The sequence below is a fragment of the Micromonas pusilla genome (genome assembly GCF_000151265.4).
Source record: "Micromonas pusilla CCMP1545 genomic scaffold MICPUCscaffold_2, whole genome shotgun sequence".
In the NCBI taxonomy this organism is placed as follows: Eukaryota; Viridiplantae; Chlorophyta; class Mamiellophyceae; order Mamiellales; family Mamiellaceae; genus Micromonas; species Micromonas pusilla.
In genome coordinates, this window is record NW_003315883.1 from 1,415,358 (window position 1) to 1,431,366 (window position 16,009).

Consider the following 16,009-nt stretch of genomic DNA (forward strand, 5'->3'; position numbering starts at 1 on the left):
ATGCAGATCGCAGGTCGCCCTTACAAGCACGTTTAAGGGCGCACGCGTGGGCCGATTTGCCTTTCAAAATTTTCGCCTATTGATCGTGAATCTCCAGTGAAGTCTCGATGAAAAATAATCACCGATGAAAGTGCGATGAAATTTCCCCACTGGGAGGACGCGGTTCCACCTTTTTTTCACCCGACTAATTTGAAACTGGCGGGGGTAGACAATTTTGTCCACATCCGCCACTTGCCGTAAGGGCGACCCGCGATCTGCATACAGAGTATGTAAAAACAGCTCATTCAACCTGTGAACTAACATCAATCGTAGACTGGCCTACGTCAAATGTTTGAATCAAAGTCCTGAATCCTGCAACCACGTCATCAATCATACTCTTGTCATTTTCTTGTCCCGAAAAAATCCTCTCTTTCACTTGAATGTTCAAGATGTAAAGGAGGTTATTATCAACAGCGACCGTGTTGAAGACGAGCTTTTTACCACGGGTGGTAGTGAGTTGATATTCATAGTCATAGAACGTGGAACCACTTCTAGGCCCTTGACGCGACCCCTCACGTATGAGAGTAACGCCTCCTGGCAGCGTGCTCTCCTTGGTAGCCTCGGCTGCGACCAGGCGCTCCCCTACATCGTGGACAGAGCCAAACTCTGAGAGTGTGGAGATTTTCACTGGATTTACAGTGACACCAACCTGAGAGTTGTTATCAGCGCTGTCACGTAGAAATAGTTTGGCGCCTGCTTTGTTTAATATTTCCCACTCCATAGGATAGCATAAACTGAAAAGATTTATGCGATCAACAAAGACAGTGAATTTGCCTGGTACAGTAGAACACGCCAATGCGCGAGGAGTAAACAGCTCGCGATTCTCACCCAAGCAAACCATAAAATAACCGAAGAAGTCGCGCCTGCACATGGAGTACGCGTTTCCGCTACCTCCACCATCCAATGATTTTGATTGTGCAACCGTGCTATTTTGAACGGAAGAATACAGACGTGAAACTGGGAACTTTTCATTTTTGAGCCCGCAAGTCGCGGTAATAGACGCGTTTTGGTGGGTCCTGAAAAGGTTTGATGCGACGTGAAACCCTCCACGAACTTGCACACAGAGCGAACGAAGCTGCATGGTATTCGGCCCTGCTTTTCAAAAAGAATTCATACACGAATGCACCACTCCGAAGGCGCCGCCGAGTTGGACAGCATAGCCCGCGTCTGCAATACCTCCAGTTTTTTCTACAACTTTAGTATCTTCGTACGTACGTGTACTATGATACCTTCGAGTGTACGATACTGTACGGTTAGTTACGGAAGTACGGAAGTACTTTCGTACTTTCGTACGAAGGTACGAAAGTATCTATTTTCGTACTGTACCTTCGAAGGTACCTTCGTACGAAAGTACACTAGGGCTACAGTACAGTACATGTACGTGTACAATAAGTTATTTTTACTTTCGAACTTCCGGAAGTACGAAAGTACTTTCGTACAACCGTTTATGACTACTGTACACGTACGTGTACACGTACGTGTACAGTACATGTACGTACAACGTAGAGAAAAAAAACGAATATGCGTACTGTACAGTATTTTAGTAGGGCTACGGAAGTACAACTACACGTACACGTACAGTAGCCCTACGCACACGTGCTTCCGGAAGTACACGTACGTGTATTCTACGAAGGTACTTGTACGAAGGTAGCTAGCTAGCTACCTTCGAAGGTAGCTATCTAGCTAGGGAATTGTTGTACGAAAGTACTTCAGTACAAGTTCATGTACAACGTTGCAGGTGTTGCAGGGATATGTGTACAGTACAACTATACATGTATGACTCACGTATGTACGAAGCTACGAAGGTAGATAGACTAGTCTATGTACAACGAACGTAACGTACGGAAGCACAACGTTGTACTTCCGGAAAGTACGTTGTAGGGGGGATACAATAGTCTACGGAAATAAACTTCGAAAGTACACGTACTTCCGGAAGTATCTATTACTTCAGTACTTCCGTATCTTCGAAGGTTGCAACTTTTTACTGTACGTGTAACTTACTGTACGTGTACGTGTACTGTACGTGCACAGGCTGTACACGTGTACCCGAGTGTGTGATAATACACTTATCCACTTTAAGGTAGTCCTCCACGTAATTCGAAAAAAAATACCTTAAAAACGTACTCGTGACTAAAGACACGTACAAAAGTGTACGCGCGAACAACCGCGCGCGAAACACTACTCCTTCCTCGAATGAGATCTAAACGGATTTTCTTTTGCACCATCGCGTTCCGGGCATCAACGCCGAACTTGCCAAGCTCGGGGATTTCGCGTTCATGCTCTCTGCCGCGAGAGGGGTACGCGACCGTCGCGAAGCGCGATTTCGGGCAAGATCTGCGCTTTCTTCGCGACGCGCGCGAAATTCGAAAAAACCCGAGCTTGACATTGTGCGCATGCCCTAGAACTGTCATCACGCAAAGTTTCGCGCGCAGACGTGCATCGCGCGCGGAGGAGTAGTGTTTCGCGCGCGGGTGCTCGCGCGTACACTTTTGTACGTGTTTTTAGTAACGAGTACGTTTTTTAGGTGGTTTTTTCGAATTACGTACAGGACTACCTTAAACGTTTTCGTGTACACGTCGTACGGAAGTACACGTACACGTACACGTGCACTACTGTACGTGTACTTTCGACGAAAGTACGAAGATAAATACGGAAATAATATCGACAACTTTTATGTGTACATGTACACGTACACGTAGGGCTAGTTGTACTGTACACGTACTGTACACGTAGGGCTACACGTAGTCTCCTAGCCGCTGTAGTTCAGTATTTTGAAGAAACCAAAATAAAACGCAAGTGCACCCTCCTGCTTGTGGTTATCAGTGCCGCGTGCCGCTTCCTAAGTAAAGTAGGAAAATTAGTGAAGTACAGTAAGTCGTTGAACGATGGCGGCAAAGCCCTGCCTATGTATTCCAAAAGTGAAGCACCACTGTCTCCGCGACGCTCTCTGTTTCCACGCCGGGAAGGCGCTCCCCCAGATCCGCCGCTTGACGACAGTCACCGCGTTCAAGGAAGATCTCGAAAACGAGCAAGAAGTTCGCGATCGGAAGGAGAGACGCGTCGTGAAGGTGGCTGTTATCGGCGGCGGAATGGCCGGTCTTGGTTGCTTGCGCGCGCTATCCGGCACTGCGCACGTAAATGCCACGCTTTTCGAGTCAACTCGTGTGCTCGGTGGGAGAGTCCGTTCGATGCGCCGTCTCGGGGCTCTATCGTGGGATCATGGTGCTTCGCACTTCTCACGGCCGCGCGACGCCGGCTCTCCTTTTTACGAGGTGCTTCGTGCCGCAGAGAAATCGGGGGTTGTCGAGTTGTGGCACAGAAGGGACAAAAATGCTGCCAAACGAGCCGGAATAGGTACCGCTGAGGTCTATCTCGATTGCCAGAGTGGTCGATGGGTCATCGATCACGATTCCTTTCAAACTGACGTTGGTGGTAACTCGGAAGACGCAGCCTCAGAACATTTTGTGGGTGTTCCAGACATGGCAGCAGTCCCCTCATTCATAGCACGCGAAATAGTCTGCGCAGTCCAACCCGAGGCATCTTGGGTCGGAGACAACCCTGAACCTGGAGTGCCTGAGTATCTCACTTCGTGTTATGTCGACAGGATACGTGTTCTGATAGGTGAGGAGACATGGGTGCATGCACAATCGCGAAGACGTTGGGGAATGATGCTTCGGATACGCGAGGGAGGGGATATGTGGTACAAGCCTTTCGAGAGTGACGTGGTGCTCCTTGCGACAAACGCTCCTACTGCAGCGGCCATGTTGGAGGCGATAACAGTGGGTGAGTGCAGAGAGGGAATTAGCGCTGAAAAGAATCGATCAGCGTCGGCGACACAAATGACCTGTGATATCGGTTCTGCAAATGAAGCGAGAAATGAAGAAGAGAAGAAAGTGAATCAGGCAGAAGTGGGTATCCGTGCGCGAGTGAGTGAGTTGGCAGTTGCGGCGCGCAGTGTTAGCGGAGATACCTGCTGGGCTCTAACAGTTGCTTTTGATCGTCCCTTGGGTTTACGATACGATGCTATCTCTCTCATTACCAACAGACATGGTCGTGTCAGAGCGGGAAAAGCAAATAAAAGCGCAGAAAAAAGCTGCCCAATCACTTTCTTTGCAAATAACTCGAGCAAACCCGGTCGACCCAGTGGCGGTCAAGGCGCAGCAGTTGCAGGCTGGGGGTACCGCTGGGCAGAAGTTGGCAGAGCACCGGAAGTGGGAGTAGGAGAGTGTTGGGTAGTGCGTGCTAGCCCAGAGTGGAGTAACAAGAGGGCAGGTCTTACAAACGATGATGCTGCGGTCGAGTTATGTGCGGAGTTCTTGAGTTTGATCGGTTACAAGGAAAGCGCGAGGAGTACATGTAGCGGTAGAGAGGGAAATTTGGATGAAGTTAACGTAGCACGCGTTTGCTACCGCAAAGCCTTCAAGTGGAACCACCATCTGCCTCTGACGCGGACGGGTAATTTTGGTGGTCCAACATACCGGTTTCATCCTGAGTTTGGTCTTGGCGCGTGCGGTGACTGGATATCCGGGGTTGGCGCTGATGTTGCTTACGATGGGGGAGTGGCGCTCGGTGAGGCAGTTTTAGCGCATTTAGCAAAGAGGGGAGATTTTAGACAAGGAGCAGAAGGAAAGGGTGGGAGCGGAGAAGCTATACACGGAGCTGAGTGGTCAGATATGTGATAACAAGTTAATTTCGTTCTCCAACTCACCGCGTGTCCTAAGGATCTATCCTATTGCACAGCTACCTTCACTGCAGCAACAATCAAGTACAGAGCTTCTTTCTGCCGAACATTATCTCTCACAAACACGCACTCAAGATGCTGCCATCATCATTGTTCGGAATAAGAATTCATCTTTAACCACTGTGACAGTCCATAATTCTATCGCTCTAATTTCTGAAGAGCTCGAAATCCTCCTATTCCCTGAATTTTGTTGATTTAGATGCACCAGTACATCATAAACACCGCAACTAACTCTACAATAAAGTGGGAGAGCCAAGATTCAGGAGCTCAGGAGTGACAACGATTCAAGAGAGGCTGTCGTTATACCACGTAATGTACGCATAATGTACAGTACGTGTACTGAATAGTAGTAACTCCGAGATAGATAAGCTCAGAATTCTAGATAGCTCACAAACACTTTAAGTGACACAAGGCACGCCAAAACGGCGTACACGTACTTTGATAACTATGAGTGTCCTGTGGCTCGAAACTCAAGAATCTCCAGTTCTTCCTCATTCTGCCATGCCTCCGTTTGCAACGCATTAGCCCGCATTGTCTCAAGCATCTCATATCTCGCATCTTCAGTCAAGTCGCTAGAGTTTTCGATCACAACGAGGGCCTCTCCGAACAGTTGCAGTGCCTCATCATATCTTGTCTCAGTGCGCAAGAGGCACGCCATGTTGCTGAGTATGACGGCATAACCCACGCTACTCTCGCCCTTGGAGACGCGCATCAACTCAAGCGCGCGCTCGTATAACGCACGCGCATCGTCAAATTTTGCCGCCTCCTCCATTTCTTTCGCCTCGAAATTCAGTCGAAGCGCAACGGATTCTTTCTCGGATTCAGTCACCGAGTCATCGTGAGTTCCGGTCTTCGAAACCCCACAACCCATGCATAGTGCGGCAGCTATTCTATCATACGGAAGTAGCCCTACTGTAGCCCTACGTGTACACGTACGTGTACAGCTTTACACGTACACCCGTTACGTGTGTAAGTACTTAGCTGTGTACAATAACTTACGAAGGTACCTTCGAAGATACTTTCTACAAGAATACGAAAATAGATATCTTGGGTACTGTACACGTACACGTACGTGTACAGTACGTGTAGAGTACTTCCGGAAATAGATACGACTTTCTTCCGAAAATAGTACGAAAGTACTATTTTCGAAAGTACGAAAGTACTTTCGTACGAAAGTAAGATATTCTATCATATTTTCGAAAGTACGAAAGTACTTCGTACTTCCGTACTTCGTTCCGTACGTTGTACTTTCGTACTTCCGGACGGGCGGGCACGGAGTATGTAACTATGTATACCTATGTAGCCCTGCATACGAAAAGTACACGTACTTCCGGAAATAGAATACTATCGAAAGTACACATGTAGGGCTACGTGACAGGCCACGTGTACAGTACAAGCTACACAGGCCCTACTACTACACGTACAGTACGTGTACTACTACAGTACAGGATGCGATTTTGAGAGAGTCAGGTATCTATCTATACAAGACCCCACTGACTAACAGTACCCCCACTTCCACCTGTGGCTACACGTAGGGCTACGCTCGCGACCTTGGCGCCTCGTCGGATGAGATGAACTACCCCCTGGATGGTGCCGTCGGAGGACTCCAAGGGATCCCACGCGTCACAGCTGGTGAGCGTGAAGAAGATGCAGATGCCCTCCTCCGGGAGCGCCTCAGCAACGTCGAAGTAGCGGCTTCCAACCTCTTTTTCGCTCGCGACCTTGCCGCCTCGTCGGATGAGATGAACTACCCCCTGGATGATGCCGTCGGAGGACTCCAAGGGATGCCTCGTGAGTTTTTTCAGCGACTCCCGGTCGCTTTTTCTCGCTAGGTTGCTCGCTGATGTTCACATGTTTTGCCCGGATGGGTTAGAGCTGAGTTAGCAGTTTTTGCGTACGCTGCGAGTATAAGATAATAAAATCTACACAGGGCTACAGTACATATCGTCATAAGCTTCGGCCATGACGAGCTTCATGAAGAAGATGGTGGACGTGGTCGCGCTCCGCAGCGACGACGCCGCGCGGCGACGACGCAGACGCATCGACCTGGAGGTGCGGATGGTCGCCGACGGCGCTAAGGCGTACCCGTCATCGTCGGCGAAGTTGGAGGAGCTCGTGGAATGGGAGAGGAGGATCTCAGTCGCGCTGGCGCGCACGGTAGGACAGCGACTCCTAGGCGGTGGCGTAGACGCGGTGGTTGGAGTCGCGGATGTGAGTGAGAGCGGAGGGAGCAAGGTAGGGGTAGAACAGTGGTAGAACCAGTGTACTCGCGGATTAGAGTCCGCACGTTGAGCCTTGTTTTGTAATCACACACACACACACACACGCGCGCGCGCGCGCGCGCGCGCGCGCGCGCGCGCGCAGCCCTTCGCGGCCAAATGTGACGTATTCAGGCACGAGACTTTTTAGTCTTGGAAAAAATGCAAATCGTCAACCGAGGTGGTCTTGACCAAAAAGTCATACGGAACGACGCGGTACACGACGGCGGGATGTGACGCCGGAAACGACGTGCGCGATGCGCGCGGGTCTTCGACGCGCGTGATGAAGCGATTGCATCGGTAAATGACCGACGTGTCGACGTCCTGCCGCCGCGACCGCTGGTCGCCGTCGCCACGTCCAAGAGAGAGAGGAAAAAAAAGTTATTTTTTTCATCGGGGCGATCAAAACTTTCAACCCATAAGGCGAAGTTTCACCGCTGAAGAGAAGTTTATCGCGATGGAATTGTTGTAAGCTCAGCCCATAACCCGATCAATTAAAACCTTGGAGTATTCGACGAAACTAAAAAGTCATGCGCGTATGGGCAATTCGCGTGCTCGTATGGGCAATCAGTCGTAGATTAAATACGTACTCAAGTGTTGTGAAGGATCGACTTATTCCTGCGAATTCCGAGAAATATGAAACTGCCTGCCTAAAAAGTCATACGAAAAATGCCAATAGGATGCGATGTGAGAGACTCCTACCCCCTTTTTTTCCTTACACACACACACACACACACACACACACACACACACACACACACACACACACACACACACACACTCACGCTCACACACACACACACACACACACAAGCTTCCGACCGCGCGCCGCGCATACGACCTGCAGACAGGGGTCGGCGCGCGCGATGTCGTCACGGAAACGCGCGCTCCGGGAGGCACCGAACCAGTACCCGGCCGGCGCGGTGGCGTGGTCGAACGAGAATTTCATCGCCGTCGGCCAAGAGCGCTCAGTGTGCGTCCTGGTGCGTCCCACTGGAGAATTCCCATCGGTCCTGTCCTTGTCCTTACTCCTCCCGCACCTTCCTCTCAATAGAACCCTGCGGAAATCAGCGGCGCAGTCGGATATGTACGCCTCCTGGATGACACCGTCGAGACGGACGGGCATGCGTCCGATGAGGACGATGACTTCTTCCCGCGCGGCGCGCGCGCTAAGAAACTTCGCGAGCGACGACGCGACGCGCGCCTGCTCACGTCCCGCGCGACGACGCGACGGTCGTCCAGACCCGAGGTTTCACCGAGAGATATCGCTTGGTCTCCACTCGGGATGATCCGAGCCCCGCGCTCGCCGTCGAACGGCGGCGGCGGATGCCTCCTCGCTGTCGTCACGAATGCCCACCACGTCTCCGTCCACGCCCCGCGAGAGCGCGTCGCGTCTGGAGGTGAGTGGGAAACGATATCTACACTCTCGGAGACGCATGCCGCGCATGCGGAACGAATTTGTTTTGCTGAAGGCGGCCGTGGTGGCGGGGATCTAGCGGATCCAGAGACATCCGCTCCGGTGAGCGCGCGGCAACAGCGCGGAAACGCGGCGTTGTCGACGGCGGTGACGCGATTCGCGCGTCGGTGCCATGCGTTCTACTCCCTCGCCCCACCCATCACGGCACTTCCAAGCGCGATCGACGGCGCCACTGAATTTCGAAGTGGGTTCCCACACGCGCCGTCGCGCGCGGACGCGCTCGCCGTCGGTGCGACCGTTGAAGTGAGACGATTGTCTGCCTGTGGTGGAGGAGGAGGAGGCTGGATCCCTGGCCTGATCACTGCCGTGGTGTGGGCTTTTAACTTTAGGATCAAGGTCAAGTATGAAACCTGCTGCCGCGGCGGTGAAGAGTCGGTCAATGAGGAATGGCTCGCGTTTCCAAAGGCGCCATCTTTGACAGCTGCGACCGGCGAAGCCGGCAACGAACCATCGTTTGGTTCCAAACTAGAACCTGTGGCAACGTTGACGACCACCGTCACTTCGTATCGCTTCCCACCACAGTCGCAGCCACTGAATGGACCTTCGCGAGGGATCACGTATTTTCTTCGCCCGTCCCCTCCCGCAGTCGTAGGAATGGGCGCGGAAACCGCGCGCTGCGAGATCATGACGGATCCATCGCAAGGTTGGATCCCCGCAGTCATCAATTTCGCAAAACGCGGATCAAAAGGGAAACCGATGCCGACGACCGCGTGCGCTGGCGTCGAGGGTGTAGGAGATACGAAGACGTTCAACGCCGGGAGGTTGCGCTCGAGAGAGCGGGTCGCGTGGGACCTCGAGCGCGAGGGCAGTGGTGATGCGTGCGCGTGGCGACCGGCCACGAATGCGGATTACGATGGAACGCACGTCTTCAACCCCGACATTGTCGCTGTCATGGACGATAAGGAAGCCGCGGTCGTAGACGGGGACACAGGCAAGGGCGCCGCGAAAAGTACAACATCGAAGAGGACGAGCTCGCGAACGAGCACCATCTCAAACAGAATGTCGACGATGGATCATCTCGCGGATGAGTTTGACGCGACCGACGATGATGATGACAAGCTCAAGGACGACGAGAACGTGAAGACACGAGACGGCATTAGCGCGGCAACGCAATATGCGCGCAGTTACGCGCGACATCGTGACTCAGCCGTCGCTGCGGCGGTGACCGCAGCGGCTTCGGCGACGACTGCAAGTAGTCGCGATAAGAATATGAAGCGAAACTGTGACAGCGGTGACATCGACGCCGCCGCGCACGCGGTCGTCGACGCTGTCTTTGGATGCGCGTCTCTCGACTCGGATACAATCAGTGCGCTCACGAGCGATGGTGTCATCAAAGACAAGGGAGTCAAGGCGCGCGCGAAACGCGAGATCAGCGCCAGAGTCCGCGATGCGTTTCTCGCCGCTAGGGGGGTTCTTAGTATCGACGAGAGGTACGAAGGCGGAGCGCATCTTCGCGGAATGGACAAGGTGCTCCTTGAATGCGTGCTCTCGCACGTCTGGGCTGCGCACATGCCAGATGACATCAAGAACGGGAGGGGGTTCAGCGTGAAGGAGTTATCCGTAGACGCGAGGATCGAGATTCGCCCGTGTGTTCGCGCCCTCGCGCGTGAAAATAACGATGCCGATAACGGGACCGCGCATGCCGATACGCGTGTTGGCAGCGGCGGGCGAGCGAGAAGACAGGCCGCAATAGCGGCGATGCGACGCATGAAAACAGAAAGTGCCGAGGACGACGACGACAGGGCTTGTTCACGCGGAAGCGGAGGCGAAGAACACGTCGGACGATCGGACGTCGAGTCGAGCGACTATGAGACCATCATCGACTCAGAAGAAGCGTCGGACGCCCCGGACTCGGACTCGAATACCGAATTGGAGCCGCGCGAAGGCGGTATCAAACGCAAGCGCGACAGCGCTCGTTCGTGCGAACGAAACGCCTCGACGGAAACGCTCGACGCATACGCGGGAACGAGGCGCGCGGCGGCGCGCGCGGACACGTTATCCGCGACGTCGATTGCGTGGTCTCCGACGCTTCGAGACGGTCACTGCGTCCTCGCCGTCGGCACAAAGTCGGGTACCGTCGTTTTATGGTCGTTCGATTCGCGTTCCCGTTTGCGCGAGGACGGCGCCGCGCCGAAAACGACGCTCCTCGGCGCCGTCCTCGTCGCCACTGGCTGGGTGAACGCACTGAGATGGATCCCGCGCGGGAACGACGATGCAGACGACGCCGAATTCGATCCGTTCATGAGCGTGGTGATCGGTTCGTCTGACGGTTCCGTGTCGCTCTGGACGACGTCGGACGCATTTCGTTCCGCCGCCTCCTCGGACGGGAACCGCGCGCTCGACGCAGGCGCGTTGCTGACGCACGCTGTTCGCCTCCGTGGTCCAGACGATGTGGCGACGACGGTGATCTCCTGCGCGCACGGGCAAGACAAAGATGGATCAGTCGAATCCGTTCTCGATACCAGATCAATATCTGTCGCCGCGGGGATGACATCCGGGGATGTCCTGACGTGGCGCATTCGCCTTGTTCGCGCGGAGAACGGGCGGGTGCGCGTCATCCCCGGAGACGGACTTCGCACGCGTCGCGTCCGCGCGCACAACGCCACATGCGCAGGAATCGCGCACCACGCGTCCGCGCGCGTGTGCTCAATTTCAGTCGATGGAGACCGCGCGTTGATATCTGAGCTCTATCAGGACGGCGCACGCGGGGGCGACGACGACGCGCTGTACGTGATCGCGTCCGACGTGCTCAGGAAAGCAAAAACTGTTGACGTCGGCGGCGGCGCTGCGTTACCCGCAGAGTCTCATGCTGGCCTCGCGATTTCCCCGTGCGGAGTTCTCCTCGCATCGTGCGTGTCATTCTCGCCCGCGTCGTGTCTGCAGAGCACCGCGACTTCGGTCGCGGCGCGAACGAACCGAGGGATGTTACGCGTCGAGCTACCGCCGGGGGAATGCGTGCGAGATGTCATCAGCGCGGTTGCAGCTGCCACGCACACGTTGCCATTCGCTTCCGAAATTGGTTCGTCGCTGTGGGATTTGTGCACGATCGCGTCAGACGTCGGCATCGAAGGCGGAAAAGCGCTCACGTCCGCTGCGGACGAGTTAGCGGCGGGTTGCGCGCACGCGTGCACGGGAAGGTCGTGTCAAATCGTGAACGCATTGCGCGCCTCCGCACGTGATGAAAAAAAAAAACGTGACGACAGCGACAGCAGCGAAAGCGACGATAGTTCGCTAGTCGCGCTTCGTGCGCTCGAGTGCGCGGCGTGTGTCATCGTTCGCGCATTTTCGGGGGACGCGTGCGAACGGTGTGGTATGCTCGTGAGTCCTGTGTGCGGTGTCGGAGATCGCGCATTGCGCAGAACGATGCGGTGAGTCAACAGAAAAATTTTCTCTCAAGTGGGCGACGTAACACCGTTCGTTTTCACGTGATCATCGTGCCTTCGTGTCACCTCTTGGATGAGTAACATCTCGATATCTGGCGTGCCAATTGGGCGTTCGATCCAATCCTCCCTGGTCTTCCACTGCGCGTCATCGTCGCCCCCGCTTCCCCCGTCATCATCGTCCGCACGGCTGACAAGGACAACCTCGTCTTTCCGTTGAGTCATCTCGTTCGCGACGACGACGTGCATTCCGTACTTCCTCAACGAATCCCGACTCTTTTGAAGTAATATTTCCACGTCAGTCTCGAGTTTAAACGACGCGCCGAAAGCTTTGGGGCACCATTTCGACCTCACGAGCGCAAGCATCTTTGGGGTTTGCTCCAAGCGCAACGTCAAAGCTTCGCCTCCGTGGAAGATGTTGCCCTCGTCATCGTCATCATCAACCCCACCGCCGCGTTCGCCGTCGGACAGCACATCCAGCTCACCGCCGCTTGTATATTTGTTGTTCGATTCTAGGTACGTTTTACGCGCGCATGTCCCACTGATGCCCCTGCTCTGTATCTTGTGTGTGGACAGACGATCCCAAGGGACGTAAAAATCGCTCACGGCAGCGGCAAGGTACGTCATAGCCCTCGCGCCGCACGCGCGCAATTCGACGCACAACGTCCGGAGAAGCGTAAGGTATTCAAAGACGGACGTGAATGGGACCATTAGAAGCGTGCGTTTCGTTTTCGCCGCGTGATATCGACGTACGAGTGGCATCAGGTGCACTGCTGCGTTCGACGTCGCCTCGACTCTAGGGGACGACTCCGGGAGATTAGGGTCGAACGCGGACCCAGTGCATGTCAGCATGTCGAGCGCGCTGTACACCGGCGCAGACCAAGTGGATACCGCAGAGTATACGGACTCCTCCGCGGCAGTTCCCGCGCCCGCGAGTTCTGCCGCGGTCTCTAACGACCGCTCGAATGGCCGCATCGATCCCGCGCGGTGGAGGAAAATGACCGCGTATCCGCGCTCGAGAAGGCACTCCGCGGACGCCGCGCCTCGCGTGCCGCTACTGAAGTTGTCGATAAACCGAACTGCGGATCTCTCGAGTGGCGCGGTGGTGCCGCCGGAGGTGACAAGTGCGATCGGCCGCGGCGTCCCGCGCGGCGGACGCGCGGACGCCCCCCCGGGGAGGGTCGTGGCGTCGTCGAAAGCGTTCGCGTGGCCGTGATGGCGCACGAACCTCGCGGCATCGCGCTTGACCGTGTCCACGCGCGGAATGGGAGGTGCGGACGCGAAGAAGGCGTTCGCGGCGGCCTCGGAGTCGAGTCTCGCGGACATGCACGCGACGCGACTTCCCTGCTGCCGGGAGACGGCGAAACGGGACACTGCACTGCCGATTGAATATCTGGTACCACTATCATACAGGTACAGGGTAGCAGTCCTGTAGCCCTACAGTATCTATCTTCTGTACGTGTACGTGTACAGCTGTACAGTACACGTACAGTAACGTGTACACGTAGAGCTTTAGACTACGAAGATAAAGTTGTTAGAATATCTATTTTATTGTACAGTACAACTACAGTATGATACTTCCGGAAGTACACGTACAGTACACGTACACGTACAGTATTCTATTTCCGTACTTTCAATATTTCCGTACGGAAATACTTTCGTACAAGATCTATTTCCGTACGTTCCGTACGTGTACGTGTACAATAGTTAACTTTATTCTCATATCATATGCAATAAACGATAAATGTTTTATCGTTTATACGTGTACGTGTACAGTGTACAGCTGTACACGTACAGTGTACAACTGTGATATCAGGGGTGGTGGGGTGGTACCACCCCTCCTTACTGCTCATATCTCACAACTGTACATACAGTACGTTTTTTTTGCGATTATTTTGAATACGCCTAGTTGTACTTTCGTACAAATTACGAAAGTAACGGGTTATGTAGGGCTCCATACACGTACTGTACACGTAAACTACACGAACTACACATACAGTACATAGAATACGTGTAGAAACTTTTGGCACGGGAAATTATTCTATCGAAACAATACAACTTTTACACGTACGTGTACACGTACACGTACACGTGTAGTCCAGTACGTATTAATTCGAAAAAAACCAGCAAAAAACGTACGCGTGACTAAAAACACGTACAAAAGTGTACGCGCGAGCATCCGCGCGCGAAACCTACGCTCGGTAATCAAATTTACCGTGCCAAAAGTAAGTACGAAATTTGTATGCGTATTTCGTCTACGTGTACACGTACTGTACAACGTAGTTGTAAATCGCAAAAACGAACTTTCATCCATACGTGTACTCAAAGTACAGTACAACGTTACGTGTACAGCTGTACACGTACCTTCGAAGGTACTTTCGTACCTTCGTACGTCGTTACACCGTTGTACTGTGTACGTGTACCGTGTAGTCGTGTACTGTGCTTCCGTTAGTACTTTTTGAGCAAGTGCCCTTTGCGGGACTCAGAGCAACTGGTCCATTTGCGGGATAAGGGGGTACCTTCGGTACCTACATGTATTTTAGTTCACCACGCAAAAGCACATCGCGTGATCGTCATGATGAGTGCTCATCGCGGTCGTGATTTCGCGCGTGCGTTCGCGCACGTTAGGGATCTATGCGCGCTTGAAGGACCGCGTTGACGGACCGAGACGCCCACTCCGTACTTGTCTTCTCTCCGCACGTCGACTAGACCGCTCTTATCCGTCGTTCTTGACGTCTGAAAGCCTCGCCATCAAACCACTGATTTGGAGTCCTATTTCGAAGTACAGCAAAGGTCACCACTTTAGTGAAGTTGGACTGTATTCTGCTGCAATCGTCTCCACAATAAAGCGACCGGTGGTAATCATTCAAGCAATGTCGACTCTGATAACCAAGTGCTCAGCTGGTTTCGGTGGCCAAGTTGCACTTGTGGCTTCTGTGAATTTCCCTAGCAGAAAACACCATCTTGAACAGAAGCAGCTTTCGACACTGAGGCCCGTGACGACCTTCGGTAACGTCGCCTGCACACAGCGCCAGTTCCAAGCCAGCGGTTTTCGAAATGCACGGCAGTCACCATTTTTTTCAACTAAGGTGGCTGTGTGCAGTGGCTCTCAGCAGTCAACTTTCGTGACCCTTTTTCCTGATGTTGAGGAACATACACTAATGAAGGGCGCACTAAAGAGTGGGAGTGCGTCGTTTTTGGAAGCAGAACTTCACAGAGAGCCTAGCTTTTATCTACTTCCCAGTGTGCTTGATATTGTCGTCGCCGATGGATTGCCCGACTTTGAAGCCGCGTCAGACCTCCGGGCTCTAGCATTCTATGAAGATCTCGAGGCGCGCCAAGCTCTTCCGTTTCCTCGCCGATTCGTGTCAACTTTTCGCAGAGAGTTTGCACAGCGAGAACAACGTGCTCTTGAGACACGCACGTCTTCTGATCACGCGTACAATACCAGTATTGGTTTGTGTGTTTGTCTCGTATTCCGTTGTGCCAGAAAATCAATAGGCTGCCTTGATTTGTCCATCCGGACGGGTCCCTGTGCGTCACAAGTGAATGGCGTGTGTGTTGGATTCGGAGAACACTATGTGTATGTAGATAATGTTGCAGTCGACATTGCATCACGGCGACGAGGTTCAGCTTCTGCAATGCTCGAAGCTTCTTCTGATATTGCTATGTTATGGGGTGCTGAGTTTGTCTACACACACGTGCATGCACAAAATATAGCAGCACGTCGTTTGTACTATGCTTATGGATTCCGAGCTCCTGAGGGGGGTTCGATAACGGAAAGCTTGGAAAAATGTGATACTGCGCAGTGGATCTCGCCTAGGCTCACTGGGCTTGTTCTTCTGCGAGCACCTCTGCCACTGATACAAGTCTCGTGCAAGAATTTGTTAACTACTTTTTCAGAGTGCAGGTGTGGGGCTGTCTTTGGAGACTGTGATGTCTGCATTTGTAAATTAAGATAATGCACAATTCAATCAGCCCTGCGGTCCGTTCTGATGATAGCAACAGATCGCTGTCACGCCATACTCATCCCACAGGATTTCTAAACTTATTTCCCACGGGTTGTTCCTGTAACCTAGACCCAAACAAACCACTCAAAACGCACGAACCTGAG

At 53.2% G+C, this 16,009-nt stretch overlaps 7 protein-coding genes across 7 annotated transcripts; 4 read left to right on the forward strand and 3 right to left on the reverse strand.

The window, feature by feature from the left end:
• Window positions 1-280: 280 nt before the first annotated feature.
• Window positions 281-1,147, reverse strand: MICPUCDRAFT_55517 (uncharacterized protein; the record flags this gene model as incomplete). Its single annotated transcript, XM_003056425.1, has 1 exon — window positions 281-1,147. Exon 1 carries the CDS (start codon window positions 1,118-1,120, stop codon window positions 281-283), a length of 840 nt encoding a protein of 279 aa, XP_003056471.1. The 5' UTR covers window positions 1,121-1,147.
• Window positions 1,148-3,128: 1,981 nt separating this feature from the next.
• Window positions 3,129-4,899, forward strand: MICPUCDRAFT_64723 (uncharacterized protein; the record flags this gene model as incomplete). Its single annotated transcript, XM_003056037.1, has 1 exon — window positions 3,129-4,899. The coding sequence occupies one exon, from the start codon at window positions 3,129-3,131 to the stop codon at window positions 4,716-4,718; it is 1,590 nt and encodes a 529-aa protein (XP_003056083.1). The 3' UTR covers window positions 4,719-4,899.
• A 326-nt stretch (window positions 4,900-5,225) lies between these two features.
• MICPUCDRAFT_55519 (uncharacterized protein) lies at window positions 5,226-5,552 on the reverse strand (the record flags this gene model as incomplete). Its single annotated transcript, XM_003056426.1, has 1 exon — window positions 5,226-5,552. The coding sequence occupies one exon, from the start codon at window positions 5,550-5,552 to the stop codon at window positions 5,226-5,228; it is 327 nt and encodes a 108-aa protein (XP_003056472.1).
• Window positions 5,553-6,310: 758 nt separating this feature from the next.
• Window positions 6,311-7,104, forward strand: MICPUCDRAFT_64724 (uncharacterized protein). Its single transcript, XM_003056038.1, has one exon. The coding sequence runs from the start codon at window positions 6,743-6,745 to the stop codon at window positions 7,034-7,036; it is 294 nt and encodes a 97-aa protein (XP_003056084.1). The 5' UTR covers window positions 6,311-6,742; the 3' UTR covers window positions 7,037-7,104.
• A 1,219-nt stretch (window positions 7,105-8,323) lies between these two features.
• On the forward strand, window positions 8,324-11,887 carry MICPUCDRAFT_55521 (uncharacterized protein; the record flags this gene model as incomplete). Its single annotated transcript, XM_003056039.1, has 1 exon — window positions 8,324-11,887. The coding sequence occupies one exon, from the start codon at window positions 8,324-8,326 to the stop codon at window positions 11,885-11,887; it is 3,564 nt and encodes a 1,187-aa protein (XP_003056085.1).
• Window positions 11,888-12,084: 197 nt separating this feature from the next.
• Window positions 12,085-13,191, reverse strand: MICPUCDRAFT_5184 (uncharacterized protein; the record flags this gene model as incomplete). Its single annotated transcript, XM_003056427.1, has 3 exons — window positions 12,085-12,293; window positions 12,438-12,691; window positions 12,803-13,191. Coding segments are annotated over 3 exons (852 nt in total), but the record flags the coding sequence as incomplete, so codon positions are not given.
• Window positions 13,192-14,393: 1,202 nt separating this feature from the next.
• On the forward strand, window positions 14,394-15,871 carry MICPUCDRAFT_64726 (gcn5-related n-acetyltransferase family protein). Its single transcript, XM_003056040.1, has one exon. It carries the CDS (start codon window positions 14,769-14,771, stop codon window positions 15,855-15,857), a length of 1,089 nt encoding a protein of 362 aa, XP_003056086.1. The 5' UTR covers window positions 14,394-14,768; the 3' UTR covers window positions 15,858-15,871.
• Window positions 15,872-16,009: the final 138 nt, after the last annotated feature.